General features: G+C 48.2%; 1 protein-coding gene across 4 annotated transcripts in view; it reads right to left on the bottom strand.

The window, feature by feature from the left end:
• Positions 1-911: 911 nt before the first annotated feature.
• INCENP (inner centromere protein) overlaps positions 912-17,096 on the bottom strand; it is a 30,141-nt gene continuing 13,956 nt past the window's right edge. Inside the window, exons 6-18 of one of the 4 annotated variants that reach the window (XM_048853451.2) lie at positions 15,605-15,701; positions 14,858-14,909; positions 13,181-13,298; positions 12,958-13,092; positions 12,625-12,636; positions 8,830-8,939; positions 8,629-8,749; positions 7,514-7,636; positions 6,531-6,706; positions 6,111-6,222; positions 5,732-5,827; positions 4,177-4,336; positions 912-3,323 (exon numbers count right to left, since the gene is read on the bottom strand). In XM_048853451.2, coding sequence (XP_048709408.1) covers positions 3,109-3,323; positions 4,177-4,336; positions 5,732-5,827; positions 6,111-6,222; positions 6,531-6,706; positions 7,514-7,636; positions 8,629-8,749; positions 8,830-8,939; positions 12,625-12,636; positions 12,958-13,092; positions 13,181-13,298; positions 14,858-14,909; positions 15,605-15,701 — 1,527 coding nt within the window. In that variant the 3' untranslated portion in view covers positions 912-3,108. Of the gene's footprint in view, positions 3,324-4,176; positions 4,337-5,731; positions 5,831-6,110; positions 6,223-6,530; positions 6,707-7,513; positions 7,637-8,628; positions 8,750-8,829; positions 8,940-12,624; positions 12,637-12,957; positions 13,093-13,180; positions 13,299-14,857; positions 14,910-15,604; positions 15,702-17,096 lie in introns of all 4 variants that reach the window. The other 3 variants (XM_048853450.2, XM_048853453.2, XM_048853452.2) reach the window with 3 other exon arrangements.

Raw genomic sequence — 17,096 nt, 5'->3', positions numbered from 1 at the left:
GAGAGAGGTGCAGCCAGGGAGGAGGCTGCACACAGAAGGGCTATGGAGGCAGAAGCAGCACATAGAAGGGCAATAGAAGAGAAAGCAGGAAGAAAGAGGACACTGGACTACACAACAACAAAGGATCTGTTGGACTCTCAAGGGAGTCACCCCCATTCCTTTGGTCAGTTTGGGACTGCGATGAGGTAATGCTCACCTGACTCGGAACTGGGGGGGAGAAGGGGTAAAGTCAAGATAGAAGAAAGAAAGGGAGAGATGATTGCCATGCTCTTGCTCTCTCTTCCACCTCCATCTACAGACACCACCACCAAGCAACTGAAGCACTGATCAAAGGGGAGAGCCTGGCTGAAGAGCAACCAGGGGAACATTACATACTCATTTTCCTGGTTTCCTGTTCTTACTTCCCTTTCCTGAAATAACTAACAGAAAATAACAAAACTGTGACCTCCTCCTGACTGTTCTTAGTCATTGCACGACTCACTTAAAGTCACAAATATCAGTGCTTAAAGTGTAAACTCCACTTGGAGTAACAAGCTACACATACACCCTGCTTGCTGTGCCACTGTGATGTTCCCCTGGTGTTATCTGGACCGGTGATCTGCTAGGCCACTCCAATCCTTGACTCTGGGAGCCAGCCTTACCCAGCTCTGTTGTGAGAACCCCCACTCCTGGGCTGTTCACACACAGCCTCTGGCATGTAAGCTGCTGCCAGCTACTTGCAACCGAATTACACTAGCCAATATCTCCAGTCCAGACACAATCCTAGGAACCTCAGTCTTGTAGTGTCCAGTTATGCCCGCTGGACACTGCAAGCTTATATGAGTTCATCACTTTAACAAAGTGATATGTACCAGGCTTGTTATCCTAAGGGGAGTCTCTGACACGCTTCAAACCAAACGCACTGCTTCAGGTAGAATAAACAGATTTATTAACTACGAAGACAGATTTTAAGTGATAAGTCAAAGCATAAGTCAGATTTAGTCAAATGAAATAAAAGCAAAACGCATTCTAAGCTGATCTTAACACTTTTGGTGCCCGTACAAACTTAGATGCTTCTAACAACAGGCTGGCTGGCTGCTCTTCAGCCAGGCTCTCCCCTTTGATCAGCGCTTCAGTTGCTTGGTGGAGATGTCTGTAGATGGAGGTAGAAGAGAGAGGAAGAGCATGGCAAACGTCTCTCCCTTTTATCATGTTCTTTCTTCCCTCTTGGCTTTGCCCCAGCCATTCATAGTCAGGTGAGCATTACCTCATTGCAGTCCCAAACTGACCAAAGGAAGGGGGGTGACTCACTTGAGAGTCCAACAGATCCTTTGTTGTTGCCTAGGTCAGTGTCCTTTGTTCCTGTGAGGCTGGGTTGGGTTTGTTCCATACATGCCCTGATGCGGTGTGAATTGCCTCTCTGCTCTTGGAGAGTTTTTGCCTGGGCTTGCTTTAAGCCATCAGGACACATTTTCAGCCTCATAACTATATACATGAAATTATAACCTATAACATTACTATAACAACGATTACTATAACATTACCATAACAACAATGCTCAGTACATCATGAGCCTTCCAAAGACACCCAACATGACAAACTTTGCATTAGATACCAGACAATCATATTATGAGGATGAACATGGGGTGTTCACACGAAGTACAGAAAGTCACACATATGCCATAGGATGCCAATCCCTGCCAGTTAAGTGAAGAATTAACATACTTGCTCAAGAGAGCAAACACCTGAAGAGCCCTGCGGTGCACCAAGATTTGGACATTGCCTTATCCAGCCCCACCCCCCATATAACTGAATACCACTGCAGTACATGTTTGCAGCCAAAGTTTTAAAGTCAAACCGCTCAACTACTGGAATTCACTAGCTAATCATGTGGAACCAGTTTTAGGTGTTAAACCAGCTTTTGTCAGCAATAACGTCTTCTGTGAGTGTAGAGAACTAAAAGTATTAATAAATCAATTTTAAAATGCAAAATGTTTTGATAAACTTTTGTGTGTTCATCCAGCATATCTAATGTAGTTTTGTTAAATGAATAAACGGTTTTAAAATTCCAGGTGCCATCTAAATGCAGTGCAAAATAAGTCATGATTAAAAAAGTAGTAAATAAATGCATAATTCATCACTTCAACATAAAATTAAGAATCTGAATATGTGTAGATATATAGTGTATCTTCCTGGTCTGTGAACATGTACTACCTAATTATACTACTCAATGTGCATCAGCCTCTCTTTACTAAAGATTAAGGCATACCAGTGCAAAACTCAAACCACCATGCCTGCAGGGTAGTTTGTCAAACTTGCTTTTCATGGGGGAAAAGTTTTTGGTAAGGAGCTATGCTTCCACTAAGAAAAGTGTCTAGCTCTTTAGGTTATTAAACTGGTGAATGTAAATTAGGTTTGTACACTACAGTATTTTTTTTTCCTGAAACACTGAAGAGGATCCTGGGATGTGGGAGTCACAGGTTAATAACTTCTGTTCTAGCCTATGACGAGGTGTGGAATTAGTTTTAGACACATTTATCGATTGCACAAAGCTGTGTTCATTTTCAGTTCCTGTCTTGTGGACCTTGTCTGTTGTCATCAGTTCATTCTGCTTAGAACTCTTTCAGGCTCTACTGTGAAATCTTGCATTTGGTTTAAAAAAAAGTGAATGTTTTATTAAAATTACAGTAGTCCTATGTTGAAGTATTTCTATAGAAGAGGGTCTGCTGGAAAGTGTGGAAGAGAATTAGCCTAACGCATATACCCGCATCTTTGCGAAATTCTATAAGGACAGAGCTAAATCAATGGTGTTTCCTGCAGTTTAGTTAAGGATACACCTTGATCTCTCCAGTGACTGAACATCCAGTGAGTCAAAGGTGTGCAAAAGAGGCTAGTGTGCACCAGAGGGAATATCCCCTGTAGGTTTGGGTCTCTCCCCCATGTCCCCACTAGAGAAAATTCAACAAAAATCCCATGTGCGACAAACATGAAAAGCCCCAGTAACATCTGACCTTTATTAATCTACAAACATTAAGAGATTTACAGAGATTGGATATTATAAAATCCTTTTTCTTCCGTAGACAAAAGACTAAAACCCCACTACTCCATAGGAGACACATTCCTCCATCCTCAGTATTTTTTCAGGCTGTAGGGCAGGCCTAGCACAGCTTTGGCACCTGGAAAAGGTGGGGAATTCCAGACAGCAGAGCTGGTGCGCTTAAAGTATCGCGGCTTGTTCTTGTAGAAAATGTTCTCCAGCTTAGGGCTTATGATGGCCCCAAAGAGCATGGTGACATCAGGAGGGTTATAGTACTGGTGGATGACAGCTTGACTAAGCTGAGTCCCTGGAGAAGTAAGAGTGAACAGTTTATTAGACTGATTGAACTGGCCTTTAATTCCTTCAATGAAACTTAGGTGTGTTCAGACTGCTCTAGAAGCTGTACCTCCCCATCCCCCTATTGCCTCCAAGGCTGTAGATCCCTGGGGAGGAGCACCTTCGCCATGGCCCACTAGGAAATCAGAACCCTGGCATGGACTTAAGGAGCACAGAGGGTGAATGTGCTAAGCATTGAACTGTGCTTATCAAAAGGATCTGCAGTAAATTGAGGAAAGTGGAGAGGAGACTTTGCCTCTCCCTCAGCAGAACCCTACCCCTTCTCCTCAGAGAAAATTAAGGTTTCTATCTATTTAATCCTGCTCCCAAAGGGGGGTTAATAAGGTAACAGAGTGAGATAACAGAAGTGCAAGAACAGCAGCCAGCATGGAGCTCAGCTGTAGCACTCAGCCTTAAAAAGCAGCACGCAGAGGGAATGGTGGCCTGGACACTGGTATTACCCCTACAAAGGAGCACAGGGTCTTTAACAACAGTCACCAGCAAGCAGGTTTTGGCCCAAAATGTAGGTTTCAAAAACTTGCATTAAAATTCATCCTTTCGCTATGTGTTACTACCACCATAGCCAAGGCTGCTAGTTCAAAGGAAGTGATTTGTTATCTTGATGCTGTCCCAGAGAGGCTCAGTACATCTTGGCATAACATTCCATCTGCACAGCTCCAGGCTGGCATCTTTAACAGCACAAATCCTCATCTCCCTATGCCATGGGCAGAGAAAGCTACCACCAAGTCTCATCAACAATCCAAGGGACCCAGCAGGGGTTTCTGAATGGTCAGGGATAGATTTCACAGGGAGCTGGCACATACCATTGGCCCAGGCAGGGATGGGCTTGCGGGGCTGGCTCTCGTCGTCCGTAGAGTCGTCGCTGTTCAGATCCATCCCGTAATTATTGGGATTGATGGTGGGGGGTTTAGGCCCTTTTGGGCCTTGCGGGGTCATTTGATAGGAGTTACAGACAGGGGAATTCTAGAAACAGAAAGTCGATAAGCAACCTTACACTGTAAGAGCAGCACCACACTGAGCCCCAGGCACCCCTAACAGTGCATCTTGGGTGGAAGCTCAGTGATGTGTATTGAACTCATAACACCCTAAAGTGGGAGTGTTGGTACAAACAAGGTTTCATACTCCCCTCTCTAACTTAACTAAGCATCAGATTGGTCAGATAGACACACTAGCTTTCACAGATGGCTGCAGCAATTCTACACAGTAAATGGGGTTTAAATCACAGATGACTCCTCTGCTCTCAAAGTTGGGGGGGATTTTAGGGTGCAGACTATCTAAACTCAATATTCATTCTTCTCCCCCTAAAGCCTAAAGTTGAAGTCTTGTTTGATTATCTTTAACACTACACATACTTCATCACAAGCACATATGCCACATTTGTAGTACAGGATTTATATAATCCTGTAAAGACAGTTACTGGAATGTTGACCGGGACAACTTAAACTGGGGAAGGTGTCGCTAAAATGAAGGAGCCTTCATTTAACCTTGAAAAAAAAAGGTACTAACCCAGAGACAAACATTCTTGTCAATCCTTTCCTAGGATGAGGATTAAAAGCTCCTGTTTTAGTCAAAATTCTCACCCCAAGCAACTGTGAAAAGAGCATTTATTCCTGATTTAAAGCCTCAAACTTGATTAACTTTTGTGCATTTAAAGTTTGTTTAAAAAGAGCCCCACTCCAGACAAAAATATCAAGTGTGTACATCATGTGCTCATTCTAATGTTTCAGCCACAATCATTCCCCTCCAGGATCAGCCCAGGAGGGAAGCACTTTAGGAAAGTTCAGCAACTGAAGAGAGTTTTCAGTAGCAGTTTCTGGGCCACATAGTTGCAGATGCTACACTATAGGACAGGCCCCCAGCACCATCCTGTGGCTATTTCTCTTATTTAAAGCTTCACCCTCATTTGATGACATTCCTGCTCTCTGTGAGGCTCAGTCTCCTTCAAATGGAAGGATTCAGGGAAGAGTGAGAACATCAAGAGACTCCTCCCTCTCCACGTGCACTATGGGGCTGCCTGCTGAAGGTCAATGACAAACACTGATTTTTTCCTTGTAAGGCCTTTTCATTGAGAACCCCAAAGCCTTTTACAGAGGTGAGAAGGTGCTCGGGTACCATAGTCATGAGCATAGTCCACAAATCTAGCTCATCCCCATGTTAATGATGGGGGAAGAGAGATTAAATGACTTGCTCAAGGTCACATAGCAAGTCAGCGCTGGCATCAGGAACAGAAGCCAGATCCCCTGCTGTAACCAAGACCAGCACCACCCCCCTAATGAAAACAAATGGAGACAGCAGGACAGCCTCATTTCTCCCTGAGTGCTGTGCTCAGGCTTGCATCTCACTGATGTTCCCCCTCACCTCCACGTCCACAGTTACATTCAGATGGTTACTGGCAGCAGCTGTGGCTTTCTTCTCTTGCTCCTGCCGTTCCAGCTCTGCTAGACGCTGCTCCTCCTGCTAAAGCAGAAATCACCAATGTGAAAGTAGTAAGATTTTAGGAGTAACCAACCCCCACGCCACCCCCCCATGGCATGGGTGGGCTGCCACCTGCTACAGGGAACAAGCACCACTGCCTGCAATGGACAGGATAGCTAGAACTCTCCCAGCGGTTAAACTCTATGACAATTTATTCCAGGAGCACCACAGCTCACCTGAGGCTGGTGGTCAAGTTGCTGCTCCTGGAGACAGCCATTGTTATAATGGCTGATGCAGCCAGATACATGTTGAGTCTCCTTACCCGTTTCTTCTCTTTTTCTTCCATCTCCTTTTGGAGCCGCTCCTTTTCTCTAGCTGCCATTAGCTCCCTCTGCAGGCGAGCCGCCTTCTCCTTCTCTTGCCGCTCACGTTCTCTGGGAACCAATGTAAGACACCAGGTCACGCTCAGAAAGAAGAAGAGTGCAGACTGCATCTCCCCCATGATGCCTATTGCACTTCCTCCTTCACCCCAGTGTCCAGGGCCTTCACCAGCTGCCCAGTGCATACCTCCCACTATGGGGCCCAGAACTTCTTCCTGGCTGCTCATCGCTCATCCCCCACTCCAGGGTTGTGCTGACAGAATATAGGGCTTTGCCAGGCCCTTTCACTGGGCCATTCAGCCCCCTGCTCTTCTCTGCAAGGTCACAGCGGAAGCTTCAGTACATGGAGGGTCATTTTTCACCTCTCTGCCTGAATCCTCTCCTGTTCCTTCTTCTTCTCAAGCTCTCTCTCTGCTGCCAGCTGCTTCTCCCTCTCTTGTTCCGCCTGTCTCTGCTCTGCAATTTTCTTCGCTCGCTCTTGCTCTTCTTCCTCCCTCTTCTTCTGCATTCGCTCCTTGTGTCGGCGCTCCTCCTCCTCCTGACAAGCAAAAGGAAGTAGTTACCTCCACCTCGCAAGGGAAGAGGGGGATATGCAGAAAAGCACGAGGGTCAGCCTGCCTGATGCCTTTCCGCAGCTCATCACTACAGCATTGTCATGAAGGACTCTGAAATGCGATGGACTGAAGTTTTTAGTGTAGTTTCTGCTTCCCTTTCGGGATGCACAATCACTTGCTCAGCTCTTCCCATCCCACAGGCACCAGAGAGTGGTATCCCTACTAGGTCTCAGCTCTGCCACCCTGAATGTAGATGGCCCTCAGCCCCAGGATCACAGTGGTTCCTGAGTTCTGGTCCTCTGTTAATTGCAGTTGAGATTCTTTATAGATTACCGGATGTCTGAGATCTCCCCATCTACATCCTGCCTAGCCCCAGGAACTGGGGAAGATGGATTAACAAGCACTGACCTCCCCAAAACACTGACTTTTGAGGATGCGGAGAGGAATGAAGCAGCTCATGGATCATGTGGAAGAAATGGTTAGACACTCATGAAAAGCACAGAAACTGGTCTGTAGTGAAGGGAAGGATGGGGTGGCAACAAGGAGTCCCAAAGGGACCCAAGGGACTTTGGGGGATAGAAGACTGTACTTCTCCCTCCCGTAAGCTAATTGTCCCTCAGCTGCTCACTGTATAGTCCTGCCCTCCTCCCCATGTACAGGGACTGTGGCAGATCAGTGTTACTTTGGCTTCTCCCCTGCCGTGTGTCGGGCAGAGTGCAGCACTGTCATCACACCCATTCCCCCAGCCCAAACCCTTCCTTCCTGCAATACAGGACCCCAGCACAGCTCACCAGCTGCAGCGCTTTCTGTTTTCGGGCCTCCTCTTCTTGTCTGCGCCGGGCCTCAACATCTCCCATCTTCTTGGCAGCTACCTTCTTCTTTACCTTTTCCTCTGCCAGCCTCTCCTCCCGCACCTGAGACAGTCACACACACATCGGGTCTGGACCTTGCTGTTGCACATGGGACAACTCCCCTATATGTATTATGTCCTCTCTGATACATCAAGGTCATCAGGGAAATCTCTCCCCAAAGGGTAAAAGATGCCCTTCCCTGTACCAGAGAGTCTAGAGGCCCAGTGGGGTCTGTGCATATTTCTTGGAGCATAAGCTCTTTGGGGCAATGACCTTGTCTTCCCCTGGGTTTGCTCAATGGGATTCCGATCCCAATTGGAGCTTCTGGGTGCTACCTTATCTTAAAGGCAGGCAGCACCCAGTGCAGCGAGTCCAGCAGCACCTGGGATAGTTCACGTGAGAAGCTCTTCAGAACACACAGAGCATATCTGAAATAGAATGAGTGTCACTTAGCAGAGACTCTGGCAGCTGCAGGGCAAACCAAAGGCCAAGAGTAAGCCAGTTTCCATCTGGTTCAAATTAAGCATTTCCCAAGAGGAAACATGGCCCACGGTGGAAAAGGGGACAGAGGAGAGCGGGCTCCACAGACAAGGCTGCTCTGGCTCTTCATACCTATCTGAAATACCTTCATACCCTGCCCTATTTGTAAAAGCCCAAGACCCTCAGATACAGGAGGCTTACAGGGGAGATGGTTTATTTGGCACATTCTTTGGCTATTAACCAGACCGGGTACTAACTGACAATGGAGTCTTTGCTGACCTAAATGCACCTCCCCCCACGTTCTCCCTCATCATTCCTGCCAACAGAGACACCCATCAGAATTAGCTATAATCCCAAAACACAGCAGCAACTCAAACCCCCTTAGCCCCAAGGTTCAAGTCAGACCTTTAATGAAAGATTTCCCCATTGGTTCCCTGGGTCTTAGCAATGTCAGTCCCCTTTGCCCCTATACAAGAGAGGTCATGACCCAAAGTGAGGGGACCCCTCCACCCTACCCACTCCCATAAGAAAACCATTGTCCCAAGAGGCTCCATGGTCAGATTGGGCCCTCTTACCTTCTCACTCTTCTCATCAAACTGTGCAAGTTTCTGCTCAATCCGCCTTTTCTTCTCCTCCTCTAGCTGCTCCACCCGCTCCCGAGCCTGCAGCACCTTGCGCAGACGCGCTTCCCGTTTCCTGAAGGATACACAGAGAGCCAGTGAGAAGCAATTCTGAGATGAGCCAGAGATGGAGCAGCTGGAGGGACAGCTACTCACAGTTTCATCTCCTCTAGGCGCTGTCTCTTTTCCTCCTCCAGTTTTTGTTTTCTCTGTTGCTCGGCCTCCTGTTTCTTCCTCAGGCTCTCCAGCCGCTGCCGCTCCTTCTCCTGCAATGGGTGGGAAGCCCAGATTATACCCAGCTGCTGGGGCTCGTTCCTGGCACAGTCTGGATGACCAGAAACGACACACCAGGGAACTTGCAGTTGCAACCACAGCTGATGCAAACCTCCCTGGAAGGGGGCACAAAGGGCCCCAGTACCACAGTGGCTCAGCGAGGTGGCCAGCCCAGCCCTAATAACCTGTAGAAGTAGCTGCAATGGGAAAAGACAAAGCAGCAGTGCTAATTCAGCCACCCCATTTTCCAGGAGCAGGAGAGGACCTGTGGGGCAGTTCTTGTGCGTCAGAAGCATTACCCCAAGATCAGTATGTTACTGCATAGGGTGCATTTGAGCAAGCAGCACTGTCCGTGATTTCTGTGCTGCATTCACTACAGAAGTTCAACTATCACTAGCCAGTGTCAGTGCTGGACTTCAGCACGAGACAAGGGCACAAATGTGATGTCCTAGGTAATCCTCTGCTCACATTACACCTCAAGATCCCCCATTGCTCCTACTTTCCACCCAAAGGTTCAAATTGTGGCCTCCATGCTTCCTGCTGAGGCAGACTAGAATAGACTCCCAATTACAGCAGTGAGCCCCCATACCAACTGAATAAATCAACGCAGAGCACTCAGTTCCCCTCACACACATCCCACGTGACCCATGCTGAACGTGCTGCTAGTCTGGAGGGCAAGAGAACCAGCCAACCCATCAGTCCCAGACTGCCAGGGCAGCGCACTAGGTCAGTGGGTTGGCCCCACTGCAGGGAAGAAGATGGAGGAAAGTAGAATTGAGGGTGTAGGCTTGGAAAATTGATCCTTCCCAGTACTGTAATGTTAGATTCCAAATAAGAGCCCATGAAACCAAAGCAACTGCCAGGATGAGGGAAATGGAGGCCACTAGCGAGGCCGTCCCTAGGGGGGTGTGGGGCCTGGGACAAATCAGCCTCCCCGCTAGTCTTCTCACAGCGCGCCTGCCCACCGCTCACCTCCTCACACACACCCCCCTCCGCCTACCTGTCTCCTCGCTGTCCGTCCGGCGTGCCCCTGCCTGCCCGCTGCTCACCTCCCCGCTAAGCCTCTTCACCATTCGTCCGGCGCTCTCCTCCTTGCCATCCGCCCGCCCACCTGCCTCCTCATCACCCTCCCGCCTGCTGGCCGCCCCGCTAGTCTCCTCGCCACCCGCCTCCTCCTCGCTGTCCACCCGCCCACCTGCCTCCTCGCCTCCCTGCAAGTCTCCTCACCGCCTGTCCGGCCCAACTGCCCCCGTCACTCTCCTCCTCACCGTCCACCCACCGCCTCAACCCCCTCTCACCTGCCGCTCGCCTCCCCACCCCACTCACCCCCTCACCTTAATATCAGGAAAAATGGCATCCTAATCATATATCGGTTGGGATGCGGGACAAAGGGCTAAATATCGGGACAGTCCGATTTTATCAAAGCGTGGGGCCCAGGCCGGTTGCCCTGATTCGCCCTACTCAAGGGACAGCTCTGGCCACTACTTCCACAAGTCTCTTCTCATTGTATTAATGTCACAGTCCATCCCAGGATGCTTACATAACTCCTCTGGCCCCCTCCACCCCTTATCTTAACCAAACAAAAACCTATATTGTGCCAAAACAGACCATCTGATAAAGGGAGGACTCTCTGGACAGGCAACCTGCCCTGTGGGGGCACTGTTTAGACTTGTGGAATCCTGCATCACCTTTGGCTGTGAATGGAGTGAAGCACAGAGTACCATAACCCATGCAGGGATGACAAAGCATTCACCAAGCAGGTGAGTCATAGATTCCCAAAAGGGACTATTGTGATCACAAGTCTGACTTCCTGTATAACACAGGCCAGACAATTTCCCAAAAATAATTCCTGCATCAGAAAAATGGGCAATCCACCATAACCTATGGTAAATGGTTCCAATGGTTAGTTACCCTCACTGTTAAAAGTTTACACCTTACTTCCTGTCTGAATGTGCGTATCTTCGATTTCAAGCCATTGGATCATGTTCTACCTTTCTCTGTTAGATAGGCGAACCCATTATTAAATATTAGTACCCCATAGAGGTACTTCTAGACTGTAATCAAGCCACCCTTTAACTTTCTCTTTGTTAAGTTAAATAGATTATAAATCACTGTCATGGCTTTTCTCTGAACTCCCTCCCAATTTATCCTTCGCCAGAACCGGACAGTATTCCAGCAGTGGTCGCACAAGTGCCAAATACAAAGGAAAAATAATCTGTATTTTCCTACTAAAAAGTCCCTTTCATGCATCCAAGGATTGCATTAACCCTTTTGGCCAGTGTCACACTCGGAGCTCATGTTCAGCTGATTATCAGTCATAACCCCCAAATCTTTTTCAGAGCCACTGCTTTTCAGGACAGAATCCCCCAACCCTGCAAGTCTAACCTATATTCTCTGTTCCTAGATGCATATTGTTTGATAAATACTGAGTGATAAATTGTTCTCCCTAACCACTGAGGCCAGGACAAGAAACAATGGGCTTAAATTGCAGCAAGGGAGTTTCAGGCTAGACATTAGGAAAAACTTCCTAATTGAAGGGTAGTTAAGCACTGGAACAAGTTACCTAGGGAGGTTGTGGAATCTAGTTAAATACTTCCAATAATGAACAAGTTAGACAAAACCCTGTCAGGGATGGTCAGAAAATACTTAATCCTGCCTCAGTGTAGGGGACTGGACTAGATAACCTATCTAAGTCCCTTCCAATCCTTTGTTTCTATGGTTCTGTTTGCCTGCCCCCAGTTTGCCAAACAATCCAGATCACTCTATATCATCGATCTGTCCTCTTCATTATTTATCACTCCCCCAATTTTTGGGTCAGCTACAAACTTTACTAGTGATGATTTTGTGTTTTTTTTATCAGTGTCCTGAAAGAAAATGATAACTACCATAGGGCCAAGAACAAATCTCTGCAGGATCCCACTGGACACACAACCGCTCAATGATGATTGCACATTTATAATTACATTTTGAGACCTACCAGTCAGCCAGCTTTTAATCCATTTAGTGTGCCCCATGTTAATTTTATATCATTCTAGTTTTTTAATCAAAACGTCAGGTGGCACCACCATCTGTAGAGTAAGCTTGTGTGAGTCATCAGCAGTACACCAGGGAGATTAAATCCTTCACTGCTTGTGTGGAGAAGAGAAGTCCACCTTCAGAGTACAGCAGAACCTACTAACTGGTGTAGGCCCAAAGATTCCCAGCAACGCACTAGCAGCTCTGCTATCTGTTACTGGAAACGGGCTGTAGATGACAGACAGGAGTCAGTGGTCTACGTTTCTGGAAGCAAGACCTGATTTCATACAATTTAGATTTTCGTACTTTCAATTAAGTTTCAGACAATGGAACAAGAGACCATCCCAAGCAGATCTCATGTTTATTTTAAAGGCACCGTGTATTAGTGAGCATAAGCAAGAGGCATGCATCCATGGCACCCTTGCCTCTACTGGGCATTTCCGTGAACCTGATCCCTTTGTACTTTACTGATGTTCTAAACAACTGTCACTTTGGCTGGCTCCTGCTGCCCACTGAATGCTGACCTCTCTTCTCACTATTGTAAAGCAAAAATATTACGACTGTGTGCAGGTAGTGAGCAAATTAAAAAGCACCCACTGCCCGTTAGTGATGTGAGAAGTGCACTATAAGCCCAATCTATGATTAAGGAAAGTCATTACTTACGACAAATTCACCCTGTGTAAACAGAACGTGGGGAAAAACAACAGTTACTCCCTTTGGAAATCACCACATAAACCTAGAACCAGACCTTCTTGGCTCATCTAGGTGGCTACAGGGGTCTGCCTCCCGAATGCCATTGACTTGGGAGGCGGTGGCGCAGTAAGTGGCACCACATGGATGCAACTATCCATTTGCATGGAGCAGCCTGCAGAAGGACCCTAGTCCCATCCTTGCCAGTAGCTGGTTACAGTTACACTTCATTGAGACCCACCCAGGCCTTTGCAGCCACTCTGGCTCTCTCCCTCCCATCCCACTAGCAGAGGGAAAGGGCTTTACCTTGGGATCGGTTCGGAGGGGAGTGTTGTGTTTGAGGAAGGATTTCTTTTTACTACTTTGCCCCACCGAACCTGGGGTCATCAGCAGCTGGTTCTTCTGCACAGTGTGTAAAAAGGTCTTAAATGGACGCACAACCTGTGAAGAGAGCACAGAGAGTACAGGTAGCTGAAGGAGAAGGGAAGAGTCCTAGAGGAAGTATGCTGGGGCTGGGACTCTGCCTCACTTTGCTGGCTGGACAGAGTGGTGAGGGAGTCTTTTTTCTTGGAGGGGAGAGCCCGCCTTCCTCTGCTTGCTGCCCATCATACAGCTCATCCACAGCTTTCTTGTAACTTGGCTTTCTCCTGCAAGAGTTAATACATATCTATTACACAGCGACCCAACAGAGGAAATTCTTCTCCTGATCTTAGCAGCACTCATGATTCACACTGTCACAGTTCCAGGGTTAACTGCACCTCAGTCTCCTTTGTGGTCTCAAGAGCACCCCCTTGAGGACTCAGACCTCTAGTCAGCTCCTCTCTCGGGAAGGGAACATGTATGTCTCTTCCTCCAGATCAGACTTTTAGGGCTGCAGTTCCCTTGCAATCCACTATGTTTATCCCACCAGGTCTGAATTTAATTTAGCACTTACAGTTCTCTCTCAGGAATAATGACACAGTTGATCAGCGACCAGACAGCTTTCCCAAAGCATAAAATGTTTATTAGGATAAAACAGGGGAGGGCAAACTACATTTTAAGCCAGCCTGAGAGCTCCAGCTGGGGAGTGGGGTCTGGCATTGACCTGCTCCAGCCAGGGCGCCGGGTTGGGGGCCGCACCACGCGCCTTGGACCCGCTTCAGCGCTCCAGCCTGGGTGCAGAGTTGGGGGCTGCACAATGCAGCTTGGCCCCGCTCTGGCGCTCCAGCCAGGGTGCCAGGTTGGAAGCCGCTCCACGCGGCTCCTGGAAGCCGCTCCACGCGGCTCCTGGAAGCCACAGCAAGGCCCTGCTCCAGCTCCTATGCGCTCCAATGGGAGCTGCAGATGGGGCAGCGCCTGCAGATGGGGCAGCGCGCGGAGCCGCCTGGCTGAGCCTCCGTGTAGGAGCTGGAGAAGGGATATGCCACTGCTTCAGGGAGCTGCTTGAGGTAAACGTTACTCAGAGCCTGCACCCCTGAGCCTCTCCCCACACCCGAACCCCATGCCCCAGCCCTGATCCCCCTCCCGCTCTTCAAACACCTTGATCCCAGCCCGGAGCACCTTCCTGCACCCCAAACCTCTCACCCCCAGCCGGAACCTGCACCCCTTCCTGCATCCCTGCCCCAGTCTTGATCTCCCTCCTGCCCTCCGATCCCCTCAGTCCCAGCCCAAAGCACCCTCCTACACTCTAAACTCCTCATCCCCAACCAGAGCCCTCACCCCTCCCGCACCCCAACCCCAATTTTGTGAGCATCCATGTCACACACTACAATTTCTATTTCCCGATGTGGCGCTCAGGTCAAAAAGTTTGCCGACCCCTGAGATAAAAGCATTAGACAGAAAACAATGAAATTAACAGTTTTTATGCATGCTAAATTACCGATCACCCACATGGGATCTGGGTAGGTCTGTCCAGAAAAGTTTGTCAGTTCTGTGTTCCAGGGTGAGTCTGTCCGAGTCAGACCAGGCTGACTCTTTATATAGTTTTGGGGGCTCTGTCTCCAGGCCTCCTGATCCAGGTTTTGGGGGGGGGGCCCCCCACGGGAATCAGTCAAGGGCCCTTCAAAGCAAATACCTAGCTAATTAGGTATTATAACACTGTGCTAGGAGGTGTGGGTTAAAACCCTTCTTCAGAGAGGCAGACAAGCTTTCATTGAAGCCATATAATGTTGAATTAAATCAGTCCAGCCATCCAGACTATTTCCCCTTCCCTCTGATGAGAATGTACCTGACACTCTGGGGTTGTTCCTGTGCCTCATCGCTCTTATCAGACTGGCTCTCTGCAGAGAAAGAGTTACAGTTAGTTCTGTCTAAAAGGTTCCCTTCAGGAGAGTCCAAAGCCAGAGTCACCAGGCCTAGCAGCTCAGCCCCCTCGGAACATTACTGGGAGCCTCTTCTGCTGTTGCCATGAACTGAATCTTCCTGCTTACGGCAGAAAGTGACTTAGCCACCTCCAAACCTCAGCACTCTGACCAATACAAAGGTGTTATCTTTATGAAACTCTGTAGGAAACAGCGCATGAACGTTGTCTGTGGTACGCACTATGCTCTGGCCTTCTGCATGTAGACCCACTGAGATAGCAGCCTGCATCAGACCATAAGAGGTTTCAGATCGTCCTTCCCTACCCATGTAAGATATAACAGTCTTCCCACTGTCTAATGGGAGAGCACATTTACCACATTTTCTGAAGGAAAAACGGTAACAAAAGAGTCCAGCACAGCCATATGTCACTTGGTTTGAGACAGGGATAGTCAATTGGCAGACTGGACCACCAAACACTTTTGAATGGACCACAACATCTTTTTATTTATTTATCATCATTATTGTTATTGCAGTGTGAAAAATGTTTCTGACTACCCCCGGTTTGAGAGATCAGACCAGTTTCTTGCACAAGGAACCTGGTCAATAGAATGTGAGACAAATTAACTAACTCTTAAAGCAGAGTCTTGCCCTTTCCTGAAGGGAAGAGAGTTACCTGTACCACTCCCCTCCTGCTGCTCTGCCTGGACAAGGTTGCCAACGGCTGTCTTGGCATTCCTAGAACGAAGGGACATCCTGGGGCTTTGGGGACCCTGCAGAAAAGGCAACGGGATTTCAGTGTGATGCCCACAGAGAGAAATAAAAACTCAATCAGCATTTTGAAGTACTCCGTGTCCTGCTGGCACAAGGCAAAGCACTGGGAATACAACAGGTACAGACCCTTCGAGTGAAGTCCCAATCTGCAACTGTAAGAGCGAGAAAGCCCCACCCGAGTAACAAGCTGCAGCACGCTCTAGCAAACAAGTAAATAGCAGCTGTTCGCATAGAACACAAGAGTGGCCACAATATGCAGGGATTTTTTTGCTCATATTGAGCTGGCTGAACACAGACCATCTGATAACCTAGACCAGGGGTTCTCAAACTGGGGGTCGGGCCCCCGGGGGTTGCAAGGTTATGACATGGGGGGTCGCAAGCTGTCAGCCTTCACTCCAAACCCTGCTTTACCTCCTGCATTTATAATGGTGTTAAATATATTTAGAAGTGTTTTTCATTTATAAGGGGGGGGTCGCACTCAGAGGCTTGCCACGTGGAAGGGGTCACCAGTACAAAAGTTTGAGAACCAATGACCTACACAGTCAAGGCTGGATAATTGTGCTGGTTGCAGCCTTTTCTCCCAGGCAATGGCAGATCACCATTCCACTTGGCGACTGTGTGCCTGTTACTTCAGACACCTAATTCCATGCTAAAAGATTGGAGGAACATAGGAGATCTCTATTTTATTAATATGATGTGTGCCTCTATTTGATTAATATCTTGCTGTTGTTACATGAGTGTGTGTCACAGGGTGGACTGGGCCCTTTAAGAGGGAACTGGGTCAGTGCCTCATTAACAGGCTCACAATTGGAGCCTGACAGAGGGCAGCTGGTATCTATAAAGAGCCAGCAAGGAAACTGCAGAGTGTTAGCAGGCTCCTGCAGGAGAGTTTGAGACACCAGGGAACAAGACTCTAGCCAGGTAGAGCTGGGAGCAGCCTGCTAAAAGCAGGGAATTGAGTTGGCCTGGTAATTCTGTGAGCATCCAGTGGATAAGGGACTGCTTGGAGGAGTCTGGGATTATTATGTGCCTATAGCAAACCTGTACATAGAGAGTGAGCCCTGGAAGATAGTCCTTATGCTGCCAGAGGCTGCTTGTTTCACGGAACTGATCCACAGCAGGCACAGATGAGACTTTCTCAGACTAAACTAAGCAGAGGTGGTGGTGAGGTGACTCACAACCCTGGATAGCTCTGGGAAGTGTCCCAGGGAGGCAGGGTCTGCAGAGAAACAGACTAACCTGGTTCTCAGAAGAGCAGGGGCATGAGAGAGAAGTCAGACCTCCTTAACAGTTAGCATTTCCCTCAGGCTTTAGGTAAGACAATATGCCTGTAGGATTTTGTTGTTGTTGTTTTAACCCTTCTGATCCCCATGGCAATTGGAGAAAAATACTTT

Source organism: Caretta caretta, chromosome 6 (assembly GCF_965140235.1).
Source record: "Caretta caretta isolate rCarCar2 chromosome 6, rCarCar1.hap1, whole genome shotgun sequence".
Classification (NCBI taxonomy): Eukaryota; Metazoa; Chordata; order Testudines; family Cheloniidae; genus Caretta; species Caretta caretta.
The sequence above is the reverse complement of the archived record's forward strand: the minus strand, read 5'-3'. Positions and strand labels throughout refer to the sequence as shown.